At 46.7% G+C, this 19,600-nt stretch overlaps 1 protein-coding gene across 6 annotated transcripts in view; it reads right to left on the bottom strand.

Moving 5' to 3' along the window:
* The window catches only part of LOC121461695 (protein HEG homolog 1-like), a 117,200-nt gene that overhangs the window by 36,234 nt on the left and 61,366 nt on the right, over window positions 1-19,600 (bottom strand). For 5 of the 6 annotated variants that reach the window (XR_005976221.1, XR_005976220.1, XM_041672833.1 and 2 more), the window contains 4 exons: window positions 17,030-17,072; window positions 16,647-16,684; window positions 5,128-5,215; window positions 2,382-2,556 (listed from right to left, as the gene is read on the bottom strand). Coding sequence is in view for 4 of the 6 variants with exons in the window: in XM_041672833.1 (XP_041528767.1) it covers window positions 2,382-2,556; window positions 5,128-5,215; window positions 16,647-16,684; window positions 17,030-17,072 (344 nt within the window). In the remaining 2 variants the exon portion in view is untranslated. The remainder of the gene's footprint in view (window positions 1-2,381; window positions 2,557-5,127; window positions 5,216-16,646; window positions 16,685-17,029; window positions 17,073-19,600) is intronic. The other variant, XM_041672836.1, reaches the window with a different exon arrangement.

Genomic DNA, 19,600 nt, shown 5'->3' with positions numbered 1-19,600 from the left:
CCGAGCCATCTCTCTAGCTCCCCCCACAATCTCGCCTCTTCCTACCCTGTGCTGGGATTGTAGGCGTGTGTCACAAGACCTGGCATACAAGCTTATCTCTTTATGGACGTGGGGCACATTTCAGTCCTTGTTACAAAGGGGTTAAAAAAATCTTAGTCGGGCCAGTATTGGAAACAACAATACAGGCTCCATGAGAAAGTTAAGGCTTTTTTTTAGTAGAAATAAAGCACTAGATAGAGGGCATTATAAACATCACACCTATGAGAGCCCAATGTGCCACTGCCTGGACGGCTTTGGACCCTCTGTGAGGGACAATGGCACTCAGGGGACAGCATCGTGCTGTAAACTCGGGTTCGGCTTCCATAAAGAGAAGATGGGGCCTGCGCGTAGTCTTATGTCAGCTTGACCCACAAACTAGAGTCATCTGACAGGAGGGAACCTCAACTGGGAAAATGCCTCCCTAAGATCCAGCTGTAGAGCATTGTCTCAGTGAGTGATTGATCAGGGAAGACCCAGCCCATTGAAGGTGGGATCATCCCTGGGTGAGTGTTCCTGGGTTCTGTAAGGAAGCAGGCTGAGCAAGCCTTGATGAGCAGCCCTCCTCCATAGCCTCCGCATTATCTCCTGCTTCCAGGTGTCTGCCCTGTTCTGAGTTTGTGTTCTGACTTCCTTTGGTGACGTGGCAACGTGGAAGTGTGAACCTGTTCCTCCCCGCCTTGGGGTTTTGTCGCAGCAACAGAAACCCTGACTAAGTGTTCATCTGAGCGCCTAAGTAGATTTAAGACAATGCCATGGGAATGTGGCGCGAGGCGGGGGTCCCAGGGTTCTGCCTGCTTGTTTGCTATCATTATCAAACCAGAGCATGGCTGAGGAGTCCCGAGCAAAGAATGTGGAGTTAAGATACACTGAGAACAGCATCAGTTGGGGAAGGGAAAAGAAATTCCTGACAGAAGCAGAAAGACCCACGCCTGTCCAGAGACAGGACGCTGAACTAGAGTTCAACTGGAGGGGCGTGGCTATCTGTATTTTCTCCACCTTTCTTGTTCTTCCTCCTGGCTGAAAAATCTCAAAGATCACACTGAAACCAACTGGCCCCTCCCATCCAAAGTCTGATCCTCCTGGTTCATCCCCATAGCAACCAGAGATTATGGTTTCTATCGCCGAATGTCTAGTGCCATTAAATCCCCACAGGGCAAGGTCTCATGTTTATTGCCACATGGCAAACTGGTGAGAAGTCACCTGACATGTTTATTTTTCTGCTCCGGTATCTGCATTTGTGTCTCCTCACGGCTGACTTGATGTGACCTGAGCTGAACTGAACCAAATAGGAGTCAGCGTGGGACAGGAAAAGGGACTACACACAGTGGTTCTCAACGGTGGGTCGAGATCCCTGGGGCGGGTGGGTGGAGCAACCTTTTCACAGGGGTCACGTATTAGATATTTACAATACAGTTCATAACAGCAGCAAAATTACGGTTAAGAAGTAGAACCGAAAATAAACAATTTTATGGTTGGGGGTCACCACCACATGGGGACCTGTATTAAATAGGGTCACAGCGTCAGGAAGGTGAGAACAACTGGCTGAAGGTACGCTCCCAGCTTCCCCGATGATGCAGTCCAGGATGGAGCCGATTATTTGAGATCAACTGAGTTTCTAAAGCCTCCATGGTGAAGATGACATTGAGCCATTCTTGCTGTGTCTCTCCCGGGCCCCAGTTTTGACTGACAAACCACAGGGTGAGATACGAGATAGCGAAACAAACAGGAGAAGGGCAAAGGGCCAAAACCACATTCTTTCTTTCTTCTTCTTGGAAGTTTCTGTTCCTATTCTGGAAAGCAAGTTCAGGGATGACGACTCCCACAGGGATGACGACTCCCACTCCCTGACAGTGATTTTCTCTGTGAAAGGATCCCTGCCACTCACACTGCTAAATACTGCACGGCTAGGCCATTGTTAGACCGAATAATAAACCCGAGTAATAAACTGTGTGTCAGTACACTGTGAACCTGAGAGGTTTATGTCAGTGTTCTCCTTCCATGCTTTCATAGGGAGCCTGAGCTGGGGCCCTATGGCCGGCTGGGGGCCTGTGGCCGGCTGGGACCCTGTGGCCGGCTGGAACCCTGTGGCTGGCTGGGGGCCTGTGGCCGGCTGGGACCCTGTGGCCGGCTGGGGCCCTGTGGCCGGCTGGGACCCTGTGGCCGGCTGGGGCCCTGTGGCTGGCTGGGACCCTGTGGCTGGCTGGGACCCTGTGGCCGGCTGAGACCCTGTGGCCGGCTGGGACCCTGTGGCCGGCTGGGACCCTGTGGCCGGCTGGGACCCTGTGGCCGGCTGGGACCCTGTGGCCGGCTGGGACCCTGTGGCCGGCTGGGCAGACACCTACCGAGTAGTACACGTCTGTCATCTGCAGGAGGTTTTTGGTGCTCCCGTTCTCGTGCATTTCAATGGCTTCTCGGCCCCATTCTTGTGAGCGAGGATTCTTGGGGTACTCGGCGTATGGGGACATTTGGAAGTCCCCACTTTTGAAGATGAGTTTACTTATGTCATTTTTACTCTTTCTGTGAGATGTTAAAAAGATGCGCGACAAATTCTGTCAGTAAGTTGTGCCAGAAAGCGGCCTCTGTGACGAGACTGATTCGTGTGTCTGGCAACATAAAATAGACCTGGCATTGCCCCTGTATTTCCATGTGGCTGCCCACCAGAAATGCTAGGATGATTTAGTATATGCCTAAGAAACTAAAAATGACATTAGGTGTCCCCTCTGCCATCCAAAAACAAACAAAAGGACAAACCAAAAACAAAAACAAAAAGACTTTCCAACTTCAAAAGCCTAAATGGAGCATGAAGACAGCCCCAAAGGGGCTATTAGTGTCCTCTGGGAGCAGAGGGACTGTGCCCTGGAGTGGTCAGGGGCACAAGAATCAGGGTTTACAGGTGACCGTGGTGGGGAAAGGAGCTCACTGGTGGCCAAACGTCAGTAGCCACAGGTGAAGCATCAAGGCTGTTCTTGAGTTTCCAGAATGGGAGCCAGGCCTCGGGTGGCTCTGGCTCGTGGAGGCTTAGCCCGAGGCTCACCTGCAGCTACTAGAGACCTGGGATGGGGTTGGACTCTCCACTTCCCAGCCAGGGTTTTACTTACAACTTCACAAACTACAAAACCTCCATGGGGGTCGCCTGCTTACAGCCTCTCCACATTCTCATTTTAGCAGGCCCAGAACCCACCCTGCTGTGAGGTTTCACCGCCTAGGACTGATTGGGGCAACTGTCTGTCTTGTGGGTGGAGGATCAGAAATATTTAATTCTATTTGATCTGAGTAAGAGAATCTGAGGGCCGTTGTTCATCCTGCACTTTAAGTTTCTGGGAAGGGCACAGAACTGATTCAGCATCGTAAAACTGAAGTTCCTGCACACGGCTTCAGTACCGGCTCTTCCGTCAGGCCCAGAGCCAACCCGCTACAACTGTGCAGTGACAGGTTGGCCCCATTGCTGTCTTCCCCTTTCAGTAGCCAAGAATCCGGGCTCCCTCCAGAAACACCTACATTGCGTGACCGAGAATGCTGCCAAGACAAGGTTTATGTCCTTCCGCCTGCCAGGTCTTGTTTCTCTATGTAACTGCCCCTAACCGGTTTATTTCCTTGCATGCTTATATCTGATGGCAATCTGAGAAGAAATGGCTATCCCTCGAGGCCCGCACTCCTGAGGGATATAATGCTTACCATGTTATTCTTGGTAGCCTTCCTGGAGGCAAAGGATGCTTTAAAATGTCCTTACGTCATGGGCACAAAAAGATAACGAGCTACTTGGGAAAAGTCCCTCCGTCTGTTACCTACACATAATTCTTTCCATTTGATATCGTGTAAATCAACGATTGTAATTTTCCTTTACTTGAAGAGGTAATTGTAGACAAGGGGATCTAGCTTCCCCTTTCTCTTCCCTTCCCATAGAACTCCATTGCAGGAAGCCTGGAGCGAAGGTCACATTATTCATCCAAACCATGGCTCCCTCCATCGCCTTTGCTGCTGACATAGCTCAGGCAGCCCCTTGCCTCCCTGTGTCTTTGCATCTCTCTATAAACACAGACCTGAGAACCGATTGACGTAACCATACGATTTACTCGTTTGGTGGTATTTACCACATTCACTGTGGTGCGCCTGTCCTCTCAGTTTTAAAGGCGCTTCGTCACCTACCCCATAGCAACCATCCCCAGCCTTCCAACATCTCTAACCTGACCTAGCCCTAGACTCCAGCTAGTCTACTTCCTGTCTCTAGAAGATGCCGATTAATTGTATCACAGCCCAGATGATCTTTAATAACTCATGTTCATATCGCACCCCTGATGATTTTGCAGATGCCGTCTTTCACCTAGAATAGGATGTGGAAGGTTCACCCACGTGCCAGTCAGTGGCTGACTGTGGGTCTGGGGACAGTTCTGTCACATCTGGTTTTCTTATTCACCAGCCCACAGGCCCTGGGGTTGTTTCCCCTTTGGACTCCTAGGAACAGACTTGCCGTGAACACACTAGGCCAAGTTCATGTGTGGACGTGTTTCCATCTAGTCTCCCCTTTAACTCAAGGAGATCCAAGTGTCTCTGTCTCCAGAGTGCTGGGATTAGACATGCGTGTCCCCAGATCCGGGTGTTTTGCTTTTTAAACAGTCTCTTTGTAGGCCTAGCTGGCCTTGCACCTGCTTCCCAGCTAAGGATAACTTTGAATTATTGATTCCTCCTGCCTTTACCTCCTGGGCTGGGATCACAGGAGGACAGCACCATGCTCAGTTTTTGTGTGTCTGGGAGCAAACGCAGGGCTTCACGCGTGCTAGGCAATCATTCTACCAACGGAGCCCCCTCCTCAGCTCTAGAGTTGGAAAGTTCTGGATCTTGATAAAATCCAATTCACCTTTTTTTTTTTAGTTGGTTGTGTTACTACCATTTGGTTCTTTGGAGACAGGATTTTATCATGCAGCCCAGGCTTGCTTATAACTTGCTATGGACCCAGGCTGTCATCATCCTCCAAGGTATATTCCTTCTGCCTCAGTCTCCCCAATGCTACGCTGTTCAAGGCTAAACACTGACCCTCTGAACAGCACAGTTGATAAAGCGGGATTTAAATTCGCGATCTCGGTCACTCACCTGCAACAGGTGACAATGAGTGCGATGCCCAGGATGAGCAGCAGGCCACCTCCAGCTGCCGCGATCACCACGGTGATGAGCTGATAGGCTAAACACATCAAACAAAGGGGCAAACAAACAGGGTGGATTGGCAGGAGATCATGAGTAATAATCAGAGCCTCCGCCCCGCTCCCACCTCTGCCAGCGTGGCCCTGGCCACTCTCGCCTAAGGCCTCATCTGTGGCCCAGAAAACTCTAAGGCTAGAGTTCCACTTTCTTGTCTTAAGAGGAATCCCCCGTTCAGCCCCTTCTAGGGCAGTGGCCCTAAAATTCTTCCTGTAGGACAGCCCTGATGATGTCACTGAACCACAAATGAGAAAGAGACAGGCAAGCATTATGTTTCCCCAAACTGATCTGAGAGATTTCACTCATCCCTTTTCTCTCTCTCTCTCATTTAAGATGAGTGATTTTTTGAAATTTAAACATCAAGAAACTTGTTAGCTTGATGGTGACAGTAGAGATAAAGATGCTTGGTTCACACTGGAGGCAGAGGCAGGCAAATCTCTGAGTTTGAGGTGAACCTGGTTTACAGAGCAAGTTCCAGGACAGTCAGGGCTATTTCACAGAGAAATCTTGTCTCACAACAAAACAAAATAAAAGCAGATGCTAGATTCTGTTTTAGGGCCTTACTTGGTAAAACAGAACTGAGACAGGTTAAATGCTTCAATTTCAGAAGAAATATTACTGGTCTGTTAAATCCGGGGACCCAGGGGTTCCATAGACATAAATTTAACTACCAGAAATTAGCACTGATAGAATAATGCTGAAAGGTCTAATTAATTTGGTTTAATATCAATATATTTGTAGCAAAATTATTTCTTATAAATTATATTAATTATTCTATTTTTCTTGTGAAATACAATTAAAATTTGTTCCTCAGGTTGCAAGATCTAGTATGAAAGGGCAATAACTAATTTTCTTTTTAATTTCTTTTAGCTGGGTGTGGTGGCTCAAATCTTTGACCCAGTGCTCAGGAGGCAGAGGCAGTTAGATCTCTGTGAGTCTGAGGCCAGCCTACAGAGCTAGTTCCAGGATAGCCAGAGCTACACAGAGAAACCCTGTCTTGAAAAAAAAATTTATTACCAATATTTTATTCAATTATTTGTCTGTGGCATGACCCAGGAGAGGACATCAGATCCCTGGGACAGAAATTACAGAGGGTTGTAAACCACCAGGAAGGTGCCGGGAGTGGAGCACACAGTGCTCTTTAACACTGAGCCATCTCTCCAGCTCCAGATGACCAGACTTCTGAAGGAAATTAAGACTGAAACAATGATCTGCAGCCATTTTCATAAAGTCGAGGCTACGGCAGAGAGCCAGAGCTCTCGCCCCATCTGGATGAACGCCTACATTCACTACATTTACTGTTCTACTCATAGAACAGTAAATGACAAGCTATGAACCCTTCATCTAGCCTTTTATTTAAGTAAATAGCAAAGAGGCCGGACTCTTATGAAAAAGATTAGTACTGCAACACAGAGGAATCACATGATGCACCCTCGCCTCCCTCGCCTCGTGATACATGCGTTCAGAGGTTCCTCTTACAAGTGAGGACAAAGCAAACCTCTTGGGGATTGCATCCATGTTCATCTTTAAAAATATTAATTTTATGGGTACGTGTATGACTGAGTGTAAGTATACATGCCGTGTGCACGCCTGTGGAGGTCAGAAACAGGCATGGGATCCCATGGACCTGGTGTGACAAATGCCTACTAGCCACCGTGTAGGTGCTGGGAATGGAACCTGTGTCCTCTGGAACAACAAGTGCTCTTAACCATCCAGCAAAGAGGGTGGCAGATCCCGTGGAACTGGAGCCACAGGTAGCTGTGAGCAACCCCATGTGGTTGCTGGGAACTGAACTCTAGTCCTGCAGAAGAGCAGGTAGTGTTCTGAACCCCTGGCCCTCTTTCCAGCCCTGCGTCCCTGCTCTTCATCCCCACCAGCTTTGCCTGCCCTGAGCTCCTGTCATCTCATCTGGACAGCAAACCTGATCGTGCTGTTCCCGTTCTAAGAAGCTTCAGCGTCTCTCTATGCTTGCTTATTTATTTAACTTTTGAGATGAAGTCTCATGTAGCCCAGGCGCTAACTTTCTATGTAGCCAAGGATGCCCTTGAACTGCTGCTAGTGTCTACGGAGTGCTGGGATTACAAGCGACCACAACTGGCTTCCCTTTGTCCCTCCCTATTTTTTGGACAGGGTTTCACATAGCCAAGGCTGGCTTTGAACTCTTGCCTCCGTCTCTCAAGTACTGGGAATACAGGCCTGTGTCATCATACTTGCCTTCCCTGTTTTGTTTTGTTTGTTTGTTTTTGCTTTTTGAGACAAGGTTTCTCAGTGTAACCTTGGGTGTCCTGGTACTAGCTCTGTAGACCAGGCTGGCCTTAAACTTAGAGATCCACCTGCCTCTGCCTCCCGAGTGCTGCCACTACTGCCTGTCCACCTGTTTTCTTTTTAAGTTGAGACAGGCTCTCATCCTATAGCACAATAGCCTAGAACGCACTATGTAGCCCACGCTGACCTCAAAGTTGAAATAATCCTCCCGTTTGAGCCTGGGATTGCAGTCATGTGCTACCAAACCTGGTTTATTCTGTTCCTAAAAACCAAAATCTAAACCAGGCTTATTGGTGCATGCTTTTAATCCCAGCTCTGAGGAGACAGAGACAGGTGAATCTCTGTGAGTTCAAGACTAGTCTGGTCTACATAGCAAGTTCCAGGACAGCTGGGGCAACACAGGGAGAACCTGCCTCAAAAAACAAAAAAGTAAACTATTATTTATCCCATATATCACACTAATTTTTCTAGCTTCCAGCAAAACAACTAAACATTATTTGACCCCTGTAAGTGGCTGCAGGCTATAGCTGCTCCTCTTTGAAATAAACAGTTTTGTCTGAAAAACAACATGCTTTGCAAGAAAATGGATGGAACTGGATAACATCATTTAAGTAAAATAAGCTAAGCTCAGAAATATGATTATCATCTGCATTCTCTACACACACACACACACACAGAGAGAGAGAGAGAGAGAGAGAGGAATGACATGAAAGGAGATGGCAGACAGAAGCAGAGGAAGGAATAACTGATTAAATAGCCTAGGGTGGCTTGGAACTCACAATGTAGCCCAGGCTGGCCTCAAACTCATGATCCCCCTGCTCCAATTTCCCAAGTACTAAAATTAAAAGCATGCGCTATCATACCCAGCTGGATCACTTTTTAAATACACAAAATCTCACTTGGTCCCCCCTTCTATCCCTTTAGGGGTCAACTGTCATACACTTCTTTTTCTTTTTCATTTACAGATGTTAGCTGTGGACACAGTGAAGTAACCCAGACTCAGCTATCTGGAACCTAGCTGTAATGTATATATATGCAGATGAGTGTGGGTGAGCATGAGCCATTGCCTTAAAAAGGAGACCATGGGGGGGGGGGGAAGTCGAGGGGGAAATACTTTAAATAAAAGAAATAATAATAAAAATAAACAAGACGAAGAGATTTCATATACCCTTTACCATGTCTACCAAGGGCACTGTTTTTTTCTTTCTTTCTGTCTTTCTTTTCCTTTTTTTTTTTTTTTTTTTTTTTTTTTTTTTTTGATACAGGGTTTCTCTATGTAACAGTCCTGACACTCACTCTGTAGACCAGACTGGCCTCAAACTCACAGAGATCCACCTGTCTCTGTCTCTCGAGCGCTGCTGGGATTACAGACATGCACCACCACCGCCCGGCCACACTGTTCTACAGCATCATTTAAACTGATCTTTGGGGAACAAGTGCTGACTTTAGCTTTTCTGAGACACAGAGCTTCATGGGGGCCTTTCTCCCCCAACATCAACTGTCATGTTTACTTTGCGGGCACTGAGTGGGAGTTTAGCAGGATACAGACAGAGACGCTGCCTGTGTCTGTCCTGTGCTCTCTAGTCTGAGGAGATGCTACCGCAGGAAGCTGGGGTCCTCGGGCCTCCTTTCCTGGCCTCGCCAGCCGCAGCTCCTTCCACCATCCTCTCAGCTTGAGGCTGGGACCTCAGCTTGCATTTTTCCACCAAACCAGCCCACGCTGGGCCTCTCCCTTCCTCAGGAGCTCCTTGCTTATGCGGCTATTTGGAAGGAACCCACTGTCTGTATAGCCCACCTCTTCTGAGAACTACTTACTCCCTCCATCTGCAGTGGGGTGGTCACTCATGTTGACACCCTTGGCCACAGCTGATGAGGAATGAATACATGATGGAACTTTCTCCTTCACACACAGTCAAGAGCTGCATGGATTCTGTTTCTACCACATGGCCTGGGAGAGGAGGAAGCCGGTGGACAGCCACAGCAGTGAAAGCAGAGAGGAGGTGGAGTCACGCTGGGCTGAGCTGAGAGCTCTGACCCCAGCAGCCAGAGGAGCCCACTCCAACAATTCCTGACACCCTGTCCCAGGACAAGCCCTTCTGCTAAGCTTCGCTTCGGCTCACCAGTCTTTCCTCCAGAACTTCCTTTCTTTAAAAAGAACACACTTTCTTTAAACCCATGCAACAGAGCTTTCTAGGCATCCTGATTGGCTTTCTTTTAAAATTCAGTACTTTACCACACAAGGTCCGAGTTTTGCCTTTTAAGCCTCCCCATCCTCTTACATCTCTGCTCAAGGTTTTCCTTTTCTTTCCCTGAAGTTTCCCAATTTCCAAGTTTCCAGGTTATGTGTGAACCTACCCAGTGCCCACTGCCCTCCATTAAGACAATCTCCATGTGACCCTTACTCTCTGCTGGGGTCCCTGTCCCTTCCACTTCACCAGGCCATGGGGATGTTCTCCTCTCCCAAGCCTTGCTTCCCTCAGTCCTGACAGGAAAGAAAGCCAGCTGAGGCCAGCGGGATGGCGGCTGGCTCTGATTTCTGGGTGATTATGAATCACTCCTTCCTCACACACGTTTCTGGGTCTTTCTGGACCTGAGTGACTCCTGCTGACACAGCACTTCCTCTGATCTGAATCTCCCTGCAGCCCCATGCAAGAACAGGGAGAGCAGAGTGAGAAGTTCTGCGTCTATCAGGTTGGGGCGGAAGGCAGTGGGGAGTATCCTTAGGTGGAACGCCCTAGTTCACCGGAAGAGACGAAACAGAAAAGATGGGTCTGAAAGCCACACTTTGAAACTGTTAGGGAAGGACCACCGGTGAGCCAGAGGCTTTGAAGCAAAGGCCACATGGAATGGGTATGAAAGAGGGAAGGACAGAAATGTCTGTCCGTGATAAGAAGAAGCCAATCTGGAGCAGCAGTGTGAGTTCTACGGTCATGATGCGACAGAGGCCATAAACCAGCTTAGAGGATGAGCCTATAAAAAAGGTCACCGGAGGGACACAATATATCACAGCATAGGATAGTATGGCACTATCAAAAGTGACATAATATGAGTATAGAAGTGAAAACATTGTGGTTATAAGCAGGTTACAGGGCTGGAGTGATGTGGGAGAATAACTGTGCCCATATTCCCAAAAATTGTTTATAAATGTTCTTTTACATTTAAAGGGGGAAATGATATAGGTATGAATAATTTGCATTGGTATGGATTTTAAGGTCAATTTTGTTATATGTATATGTATTTCTTGATCTTGATTAAGGTATTGTGATTGTGTAGTTCATTTTTAAAATGTAATGTATAATTAGGAAATATAGGTTGTTGATGGATAATCATAAATAATAGTCAAGTTTGTAGTCATGTTAGTTAGATTTTCTAGATATATAGAGATATATTTCAGTTAGATAGGCATTCTTCATATCTCTCAAAGGCTGCAGAATATGGCATTTAAAATATTTTAATAACTTAGGATTTTTCATGACAATGAGACACGTCTGCTCCTGGCAGCACCAATCTACTTCGAGAGGAAGATGGGCATCGAAGAGGATCCTTATGGAGTTTGATAGCCATTTGGGCAAGAAACTGCTCTTGCCTGGACTGTTGCATAAACTGGACACAGAGAACCCGCAGAGAGAGGACTGCTAAACTTGCCTAAAGGTGAGACGGTCTTTTGGGGTTCATGACTCATGAAAGAGTCTGCGAGACATTCTGCAGGACACAGCAGAAAATAACTGAACTGTCTTTGGAATTTCCTGCTTGATAAAAATGTCTGCTGGATACTATGGGCCTGAAGGCTGAAGATGGATGCCCCAACGGTACAAAAGAACTTTGGATGACTGTCCAGGCAGCAAGATGTCTTTGTTGTTTCTAGAGTTTAAAGTTTCTTAGTTCTTGTTTACTTAGGTAACATCATATCCTTCTGGAGTCTTTGATGGAGTTGAAGAATGGATAGGTAGTTACAGTTTTCCATTGTTATGATAAAAGATAAAGTAGATATAAATATTGTAACTGTAATTCTTGCTTGATAACTGTTTTGCTATATGTAATTCTACTATGTTAAAGTTAAAGCCTTCCTCTTTTTTTTTTTGTTTAAACAGAAAAAGGGGAAGTGATGTGGGAGTGTCATATATCAATCTGTTGATTTCATTGGTTAAGCAGTAAAGAAACTGCTAGGCCCATTTGATAGGCCCACCCTTAGGTGGGTGGAGTAAACAGAACAGAATGCTGGGAGAAAGAAACTGAGTCAAGGAGTCGCCATGATTCTCACACTCCAGACAGGCGCAGGTTAAGATCATTCCTGGTAAGCCAGCTCGTGGGCTACAGCAGATTATTAGAAATGGGCTAGTCCAGGTGCGAGAGCTATCCTAGAAGAGGCTAGATAGAAATGGGCCAAGCGGTGTTTAAAAGAATACAGTTTCCGTGTAATTATTTCGGGGCATAAGCTAAGCTAGCATGTGGGCGGCCGGGTGCCAGGGATGCAGCCCCGCTGCTCCTATTACAACACTGGAGAGATGGCTCAGCATTGGCTGCTCTTCCAGAGGACCTGGGTTCAATTCTCAGCACCCACATGGCATCTCACAACCATCTGTAACTCCAGTTCTCGAGGATCCAATGCCTTCTCCTGGCTTCTGTGGGCACCAAGTATGCACTGTACAGACATATACATGCAGGGAAAATATTCATTCACAAAATAAAATCTTCAAAGTTTAGAAAAGCAGGCTACAAACTAGTATATCCGCTGAAGTCCAACTCCTTGGAAAGGAGACACACTCACAGGGACGATGCCTGTGTTCGAGCTGGAGGTGCATGCAATGCCGCACACAAGCAAGTTGTTGAGTCTGGTAAATGTCCAGATTCTGATTTCGTAGGTGTGGAGAGAGGAGGTCTGTGTCTAGCAGGTGCTTGGTAACTGGGGCTGCTGGTCCTCACACAGGCGGTGTGTGGCATATGATGGGTGATGGACAGTGTACATCCTCCTCTTTCCCTGGTAACTGGGGCGGCTGGTCCTTACATACCATGGCATACAATGGGTGATGAACAGTGTGCATCCTCCTCTTTCCCTGGTAACTGGGGCTGCTGGTCCTCACACACCGTGGCACACAATGGGTGATGAACAGTGTGCATCCTCCTCTCTCCCTGGTAACTGGGGCTGCTGGTCCTCACACAGGTGGTGTGTGGCATATGATGGGTGATGGACGGTGTGCATCCTCCTCTTTCCCTGGTAACTGGAGCTGCTGGTCCTCACACACCGTGGCATACAATGGGTGATGAACAGTGTGCATCCTCCTCTCTCCCTGGTAACTGGGGCTGCTGGTCCTCACACACCATGGCACACAATGGGTGATGAACAGTGTGCATCCTCCTCTCCCCCTGGTAACTGGGGCTGCTGGTCCTCACACATCGTGGCATACAATGGGTGATGAACAGTGTGCATCCTCCTCTCTCCCTGGTAACTGGGGCTGCTGGTCCTCACACACCGTGGCATATTATGGGTGATGGACGGTGTACATCCTTCTCTTTCCCTGGTAACTGGGGCTGCTGGTCCTCACACACCGTGGCATACAGTGGGTGATGGACGGTGTACATCCTTCTCTTTCCCTGGTAACTGGGGCTGCTGGTCCTCACACACCGTGGCATACAGTGGGTGATGGACGGTGTACATCCTCCCCCTTTCTTATCTTACACTTATACTCTAATTTATTTGGGGTTTGGAAAGGGAAAATGAATGATTTTATATTGTTCTATGCTATGACAAAATAAAAAATTTTTAAAAGAGAACAAAGTGGCTGGCATGGTGGCACATGCCTGAAATCCCAACACTGGAAAGACTGAGGCAGGAGGATTGTGAGTTTGAGGCAATCTCAAGCTACAAAGGAAGTTTTAGAATAGTATGAGAGATATGTTAGACTCTAACTCAATAAGCAGATACATAACATACACATACATATAAACACATACACATATACATACATACATACTACATGCATATTACATACACACATACAAAACATGTGAGTGAGAGGAGCAAAAGGTGAAGCAACTCAAAGCATCGGGAAGACACTATACTTCTGCGCAGAGGAACCAACATAAAGTTCAGCTCTGGTCACAAGGGGATGTGCACGGAGAGCACAGAGGACAAGGGTCAGCTCTGGTCACATGGGGATGTGCACGGAGAGCACAGAGGACAAGGGTAGTTCTGGTCACACGTTTAGGAACTAAAGTCTTGAGAAAAACTCATCCTACCCCTTTTGAAGGAATTTTCTATGAGAAGCAAGGAGTGGAACCTGGGCAGAGCTAGAAAGCTAGCAAGAACCTCTAAACGGCAGAACACAGATTAAGCCTCTGCCTAGAATATACTGGAGTTGTAAGGCAGCCAGGAATGTGGGACCAGGGGAATTTCAAGGTCAAGCAGGTAGCTGGGGAAAGCTGGCTTATATGTTTCCTTGGGCTTGAGGACAGACTGTGCCTATCTAGAGACAGTCCCTGCCTGCAGGAAATCGATGAGACGGGGTGCAGTAGGGCACACTTGTAACCCCAGTGCTCCAGAGATGGAGGGAGGCCAGCCTGAGCCACATCTCAAAACTAAAAGAGGAAAACGAAAATCAGGTTGGGTGACAGCAGCCAGGCTGAGTGGTACAAAACACCAAATGATGAGTCATGGCCTCCTGGGGGCTTTCATCACCGATGGGGAGACGGCCAGGTGCCCTCAGCTCCATAGCCGACACCCAGGGCTGGGCCCAGACTGAGATAAGGAGGTAGGTGGTGGTGTCTGCTGCTGAAGCGTGTACAGAAACACGCCACTTGACACGTTATCACAAGTCGTAACATTTTTATCAGCTGTCATAAAATGTTTTATAATACTAACTTGAAAGTTACTACAGTTTAATGATAAACGGTCAGTTCCTGAAGTGGGCTGGGGCCGACGATCGAGGCTGGACTTAATGGTCACTTGGGTAAATGGAGAAGGAAAAGTGGTCTTAAGAACCTGAGAGATCCATTCTTCCATTGAAGGGCATCTAGGTTGTTTTCAGGTTCTGGCTATTACAAACAATGCTGCTATGAACATAGTTGAGCATATACTTTTGTTGTATGATAGGGCATCTCTTGGGTATATTCCCAAGAGTGGTATTGCTGGGTCCAGGGGTAGGTTGATCCCAAATTTCCTGAGAAACCGCCACACTGCTTTCCAAAGTGGTTGCACAAGTTTGCATTCCCACCAGCAATGGATGAGTGTACCCCTTTCTCCACAACCTCTCCAGCAAAGGCTATCATTGCACATACTGGCTTTGTGGGAGCCCAGGCTGTTTGGATGTTCACCTTACTAGACCTGGAAGGAGGTGGGAGGTCCTTGGACTTCCCACAGGGCAGGGAACCTGGTCTGCTCTTCAGGTTGACTAGAGAGAGGAGGAGTTGATTGGGGGAGGGGGAGGGATATGGGAGGCGATGGTGGGGAAGAGACAGAAATCTGAAAGAAAGAAAGAAAGAAAGAAAGAAAGAAAGAAAGAAAGGAACCTGAGAGAAATCCTGTTTTCGTTTTGGTTTGGTTTTGGTTTTTTTGAGACAGGATTTTTCTGTGTTGCTTTGGAGTCTCTCCTGGAACTAACTCTTGTAGACCAGCCTGGCCTCGAACTCACAGAGATCTGCCTGCCTCTGGGATTAAAGGTGTGTGTCACCACCGCTCAACTATTTTTGAGATCCCCACTAACAGATTTTACTATTTTTTCACTATAAGAGTTTAGAGGATAAATGGATGCAGGGTATGTATTTCCTAGACAGACAGTAGTAATGGCCAATCATTAAAAACAAACAAAACAAAACAAAAAAAACCAATGGCACAAAACCCAGAACATGAACACATGCAATACTACCTTCCAGAATGTCAGCTATTCTCCTGAATAGAAAAGTAGATAGATCCAGAACCCAGCACTCAGGAGGCAGAGGCAGGAGGATCTGTGGGAGTTCAAGGCCAGCTTGGTCTATATAGTAAGTTCCAGGCTAGCCAGAGCTACATAGAGAGACCTCAAAAAAAAAAAAAAAAAAAGGAAAAAAAAAGAAAAAGGAAAAAGATAGGGTAGGGGAGAAAGGCTAAGCTAAGCTTGATTTGTGCATGGAAGACATAAAAGTGAGGCATACAGTTAAGAAACAGCAACTGTAGGGGGTCTTAACACACAGGGAATAAAAGTACATCTACTTCCAAACTGATAAACTGGAAAATTCACCATTCGCACATTTACCTGTATAAGAGGGGACAAAGGTCACCTGGAAACTATTTGATTGCTATTATTTTAAAACTCTACCATATTCTGTATGACAAATTTTGTTTCATAATTTTGAAGGTAACTTCCATCTCGAAAAATGCCAGTACAAGCAAACCTAAAATGGCTCAAGCTATTCTTCAGAAGGGACTGGATCCTGCTTGCCATGCTGTCAGCACTGACCACACTGAGTTTTACTTCAGGGAGAAAGACTCCACCTCATGGCAGGTGACTTGTCCCAGTTGGCACAACACTGCATAGCAGGCTGGTCCTTGTCCCAGTTGGCACATCGCTGAAGTCTCCTGACTTTTACACTCTCTCTTGCTCGCTATGGTCTCAGTGGCTTCTTCCCAACCATGTACCTCTCCTGGGCTGCGATTGCTAGGTCCCCAGCAGTCACTGACTGCAGCCCAGGAACTCACCCGCCCAGCAGCTCACTTCCTGTGTACTTTGCAAACCTAAACCGGCACAACCGATCTTTTGTCCTTCCATAATTTGGACACATCCACTCACAAACTGGTCCCAAAACACCATGGATCTGTGGCTGCCCCAAGACCCTAAATGGGTCCTAAATGGTTTTCCCGCCCCGGGACATCCTTTTTACTCTCACGCCACCCCTGTGTCTGCCAAAAGTCTTTTGAAACCTCTCTCCAATTCCTTATTTCCAGGAAATACTCCCGAGTGTCCTGGGTTTTCCTCGAGGTGTGGGCTCTTCCGTGCCTCCCACTTCATGCCTGACTCGTCATGCTCAGAGAACAGGTGTTTATTTCTTCTCCAAGAAGCCTTACTCTCTCTTTTTCTCACATACCCAGCCCAGGACTTGAGCACACAGTGGAGAGGGGAGGAAGCTGTCAGCTGACCTGGCTCACCCAGTCCCAATTCTCCACTTGGGATACTTACGGTTTCCACAGTTGAGACCACCAAGACCAAACGGGCAACTGGAAGTCAAGAGAGGCAAAAGAAGACTCAGATTCAAGTCTCAAAAGCTATGACGAAATGATGCATGTGAGAAACTTCTTTACTTAGGATAGATTCTCTATTAGGATGGCCTGCCTTTCTGTTTGTTTGTTGTTTTGTTTTTCTTGTGGCCCTGGCCATCCTGGAACTCGCTCTGTAGACCAGGCTGGCCTAGAACTCAGAGATCTGCCTGCCTTCGCCTCTCAAGTGCTGGAATTAAAAGTGTGTCCCATCACCATGCACCTGGATGCTCTGTCTTTTAGGGTGTTTTTTTTTAAAAAACCATTTGTAACAACTTCATCAGAAAAAGCGAATAGGGAACCCACCTCATACAGGTTTCGTTTTCAAGCCTGTATCCATCTTCACACGCTAAAAGAGAAAAGGAAAATCCATGAGGGTCCACAGGAGCAGAGCTCACATTTAATTAAACATCAGCCACCCCAAAGTTCACAAAAATATTCTAGAAGCCAAAAGTTTTTCAATTATCTATATCCTGACCTGAACAGTGTTGTCATCTCAACTCTTAAAGGGATCGTGAAACTTTTCTTGACCTCGGTGTGGCTCAGTTCCCACCAGTAAAAAGAGGGTTATGAGAGAATAGTAGTAACAGTGGCCTCTTAGAGGAGGTGACATATCTGAGCCCTCTTCCACGAGGAGGCTGAAGTGGTGGATGACACCCTCTGGAGCCCAGTCCTGATTGTCGCCCAGGTCTCCGTAAGTGAACGCTTACCCTATACTCTGTGCCAGAGATTTCAGATGTACCTAGATGTGTTCTAATTTCCACCTTGCCAAGAACATAGTTTTGAACCCCCTGGGTCCACTGCACAGACTATGGCCCAGCTCTTCTCCTGGGCCAGCAGTTTCCAAGCTTGTCTGATCATAGGATACTCTGAACATTATCACAATTCAGCCAAACACCAGGGATGGCAATGCACGCATGAATGAAAGCCGACAAAGAAGAATGGCCCCGTACACAAATTCCTTGCTGCAAGGAATGATACACTTTTTTGATTCATGATTAATGTCTGATACACATCGCATAAGAGATCAGATTTAAAAAAAAAAAAACAAACAAAAACCACAGAATGTAGAGCTGCCAACAGGAGCAGACAGAGACACAGTGGGGAGGGGTTGTGAGTGGCAAGGGCAAGCGAGCACGGGCTGGGGATAGGATGGCGGATACACACCCTGCAGGCTGGGACAGGAGGTCTCATAGGCTTCCCGTGTTCTGCCACAAATTTGTGCATAACAGTATCATCTGTGTAGATGTCCTTAATATTTTCCTTCTTTATGTTTTTAATGCTAGAAGCTAAATATTCCAGCATCCATTTTACTGTCATGCAGCATATTTTAGCTGCAACAGTTCTGTGGAATACAGTTTGAAAAACACTGTTCCAAATCATCTGAAATCAATTTCATCGCCGACCATGAAAGAACAGTGGATGCCATGGGTTTTGCAGACTCACTTTTCCTGAGCTCCGACCCATTTACCTTAAGCAGCAGCTACAGAAGTCCCTGCAGGATGCTATGGACCACACTGCTGCAATACCACGGTAACCTCTCAGTGAGCATACCCAGAGAAACTTCAGTGGGCCTCAATGCCTAAGAAGATAGGGAGTCTCCTTTTATGAGCTCTGACCCTTTCTAAGTCATGATCTTGCTGGTTCTGCGTTAGGATCCGAGCTTAGACCTTCAGTGTATGGCTTATGTTGGCAAATACGCTCTTTAGCTTTTTGCAAGTTCGCTTTCCTTCCAGCCTCAACAGAGTAGCCAGTTTTCCCTTCAACCTGACTTACCCTTTAAATATGCACATTTGCTGACTTTCAACTCACAATTCTCCTGCTTCAGCTTCCCAAAGCTGAAGTCATGGGCACGTGACACTATGCCCATTACCTTTTGTCCCCCCATGCCATTCCTAACCAGCCAAATCTATGATATAATAATAATGATGATGATGATGATGATGATGATGATGATGATGATGATAGTAATATCTCTTTAGCAGGGTGTGATGTTACATGCTTTTAACCCCAGTGTTCTGGAGGCAGAGGAGGTCTTTGTGAGTTTGAGGGCAGCTTGGTCTATGTAGTAAGTTCCAAACAAGTCAGAACGACATAATGAGACCCTATCTTGAAAAGAAAATCACTTTATTGTAATGAACTCACAACAAAAACATCACTCAGCTACCTAATGTGGGATTCCCCTCTGTATGCTGTGAATATGTTTTATTGCCATTGGCTAATAAAGAAGCTGTTTTGGCCAATGGTTTAGCAGAGTAAAGCCAGGTGAGGAATCCAGAGATATAGAGAGAAAGTAGGCGGAGTCAAGGAGACTCCATGTAGCTGCCAAAGGAGAAGGATCTGGAGCCTTTCCAGTAAGCTACAGCCTCGTAGAAATACATAGATTAATAGCAATGGGTTAATTCAAGATGTAAGAGCTAGCTAGAAATATGCCTGAGTCATTGGCCAAACAGTGTTGTAATTAATATAGTTTTTGGTTGATTATTTGTGTCTGGGTGGCCAGAAAATGATCGAGCAGTCTCCACCTACAGATAGCCACACAAATATACATTGCCTTGTCCCAAATTCTATAAGTTTCAATCAACTTCCATAGAGTTAGAGCTTCGCTTAGGGTTTTGTTGTTTTTATCTTTGTTTTGTCTGTTTGTTTGAGACAGGGTTTCTCTGTGTAGCTCTGGTTGTCCTGGAACTTGCTCTGTAGACCAGGCTGGCCTCAAACTCAGAAATCCACCTGCTTCTGTCTCCCAAGTGCTGAGATTAAAGGCGTGTACCACCACCTGGCTTTGCACAGGGTTTTACACTTTCAACTATCAACTACATTTTTTATGCAGTTATCCACCACAGAAAAAGAAAAAAAAACTTACAACACAGTTGAAAC

The sequence above is a fragment of the Microtus oregoni genome, unplaced genomic scaffold (genome assembly GCF_018167655.1).
Source record: "Microtus oregoni isolate MIOR12 unplaced genomic scaffold, Mior012 000023F_ref0000262, whole genome shotgun sequence".
In the NCBI taxonomy this organism is placed as follows: Eukaryota; Metazoa; Chordata; class Mammalia; order Rodentia; family Cricetidae; genus Microtus; species Microtus oregoni.
The sequence above is the reverse complement of the archived record's forward strand: the minus strand, read 5'-3'. Positions and strand labels throughout refer to the sequence as shown.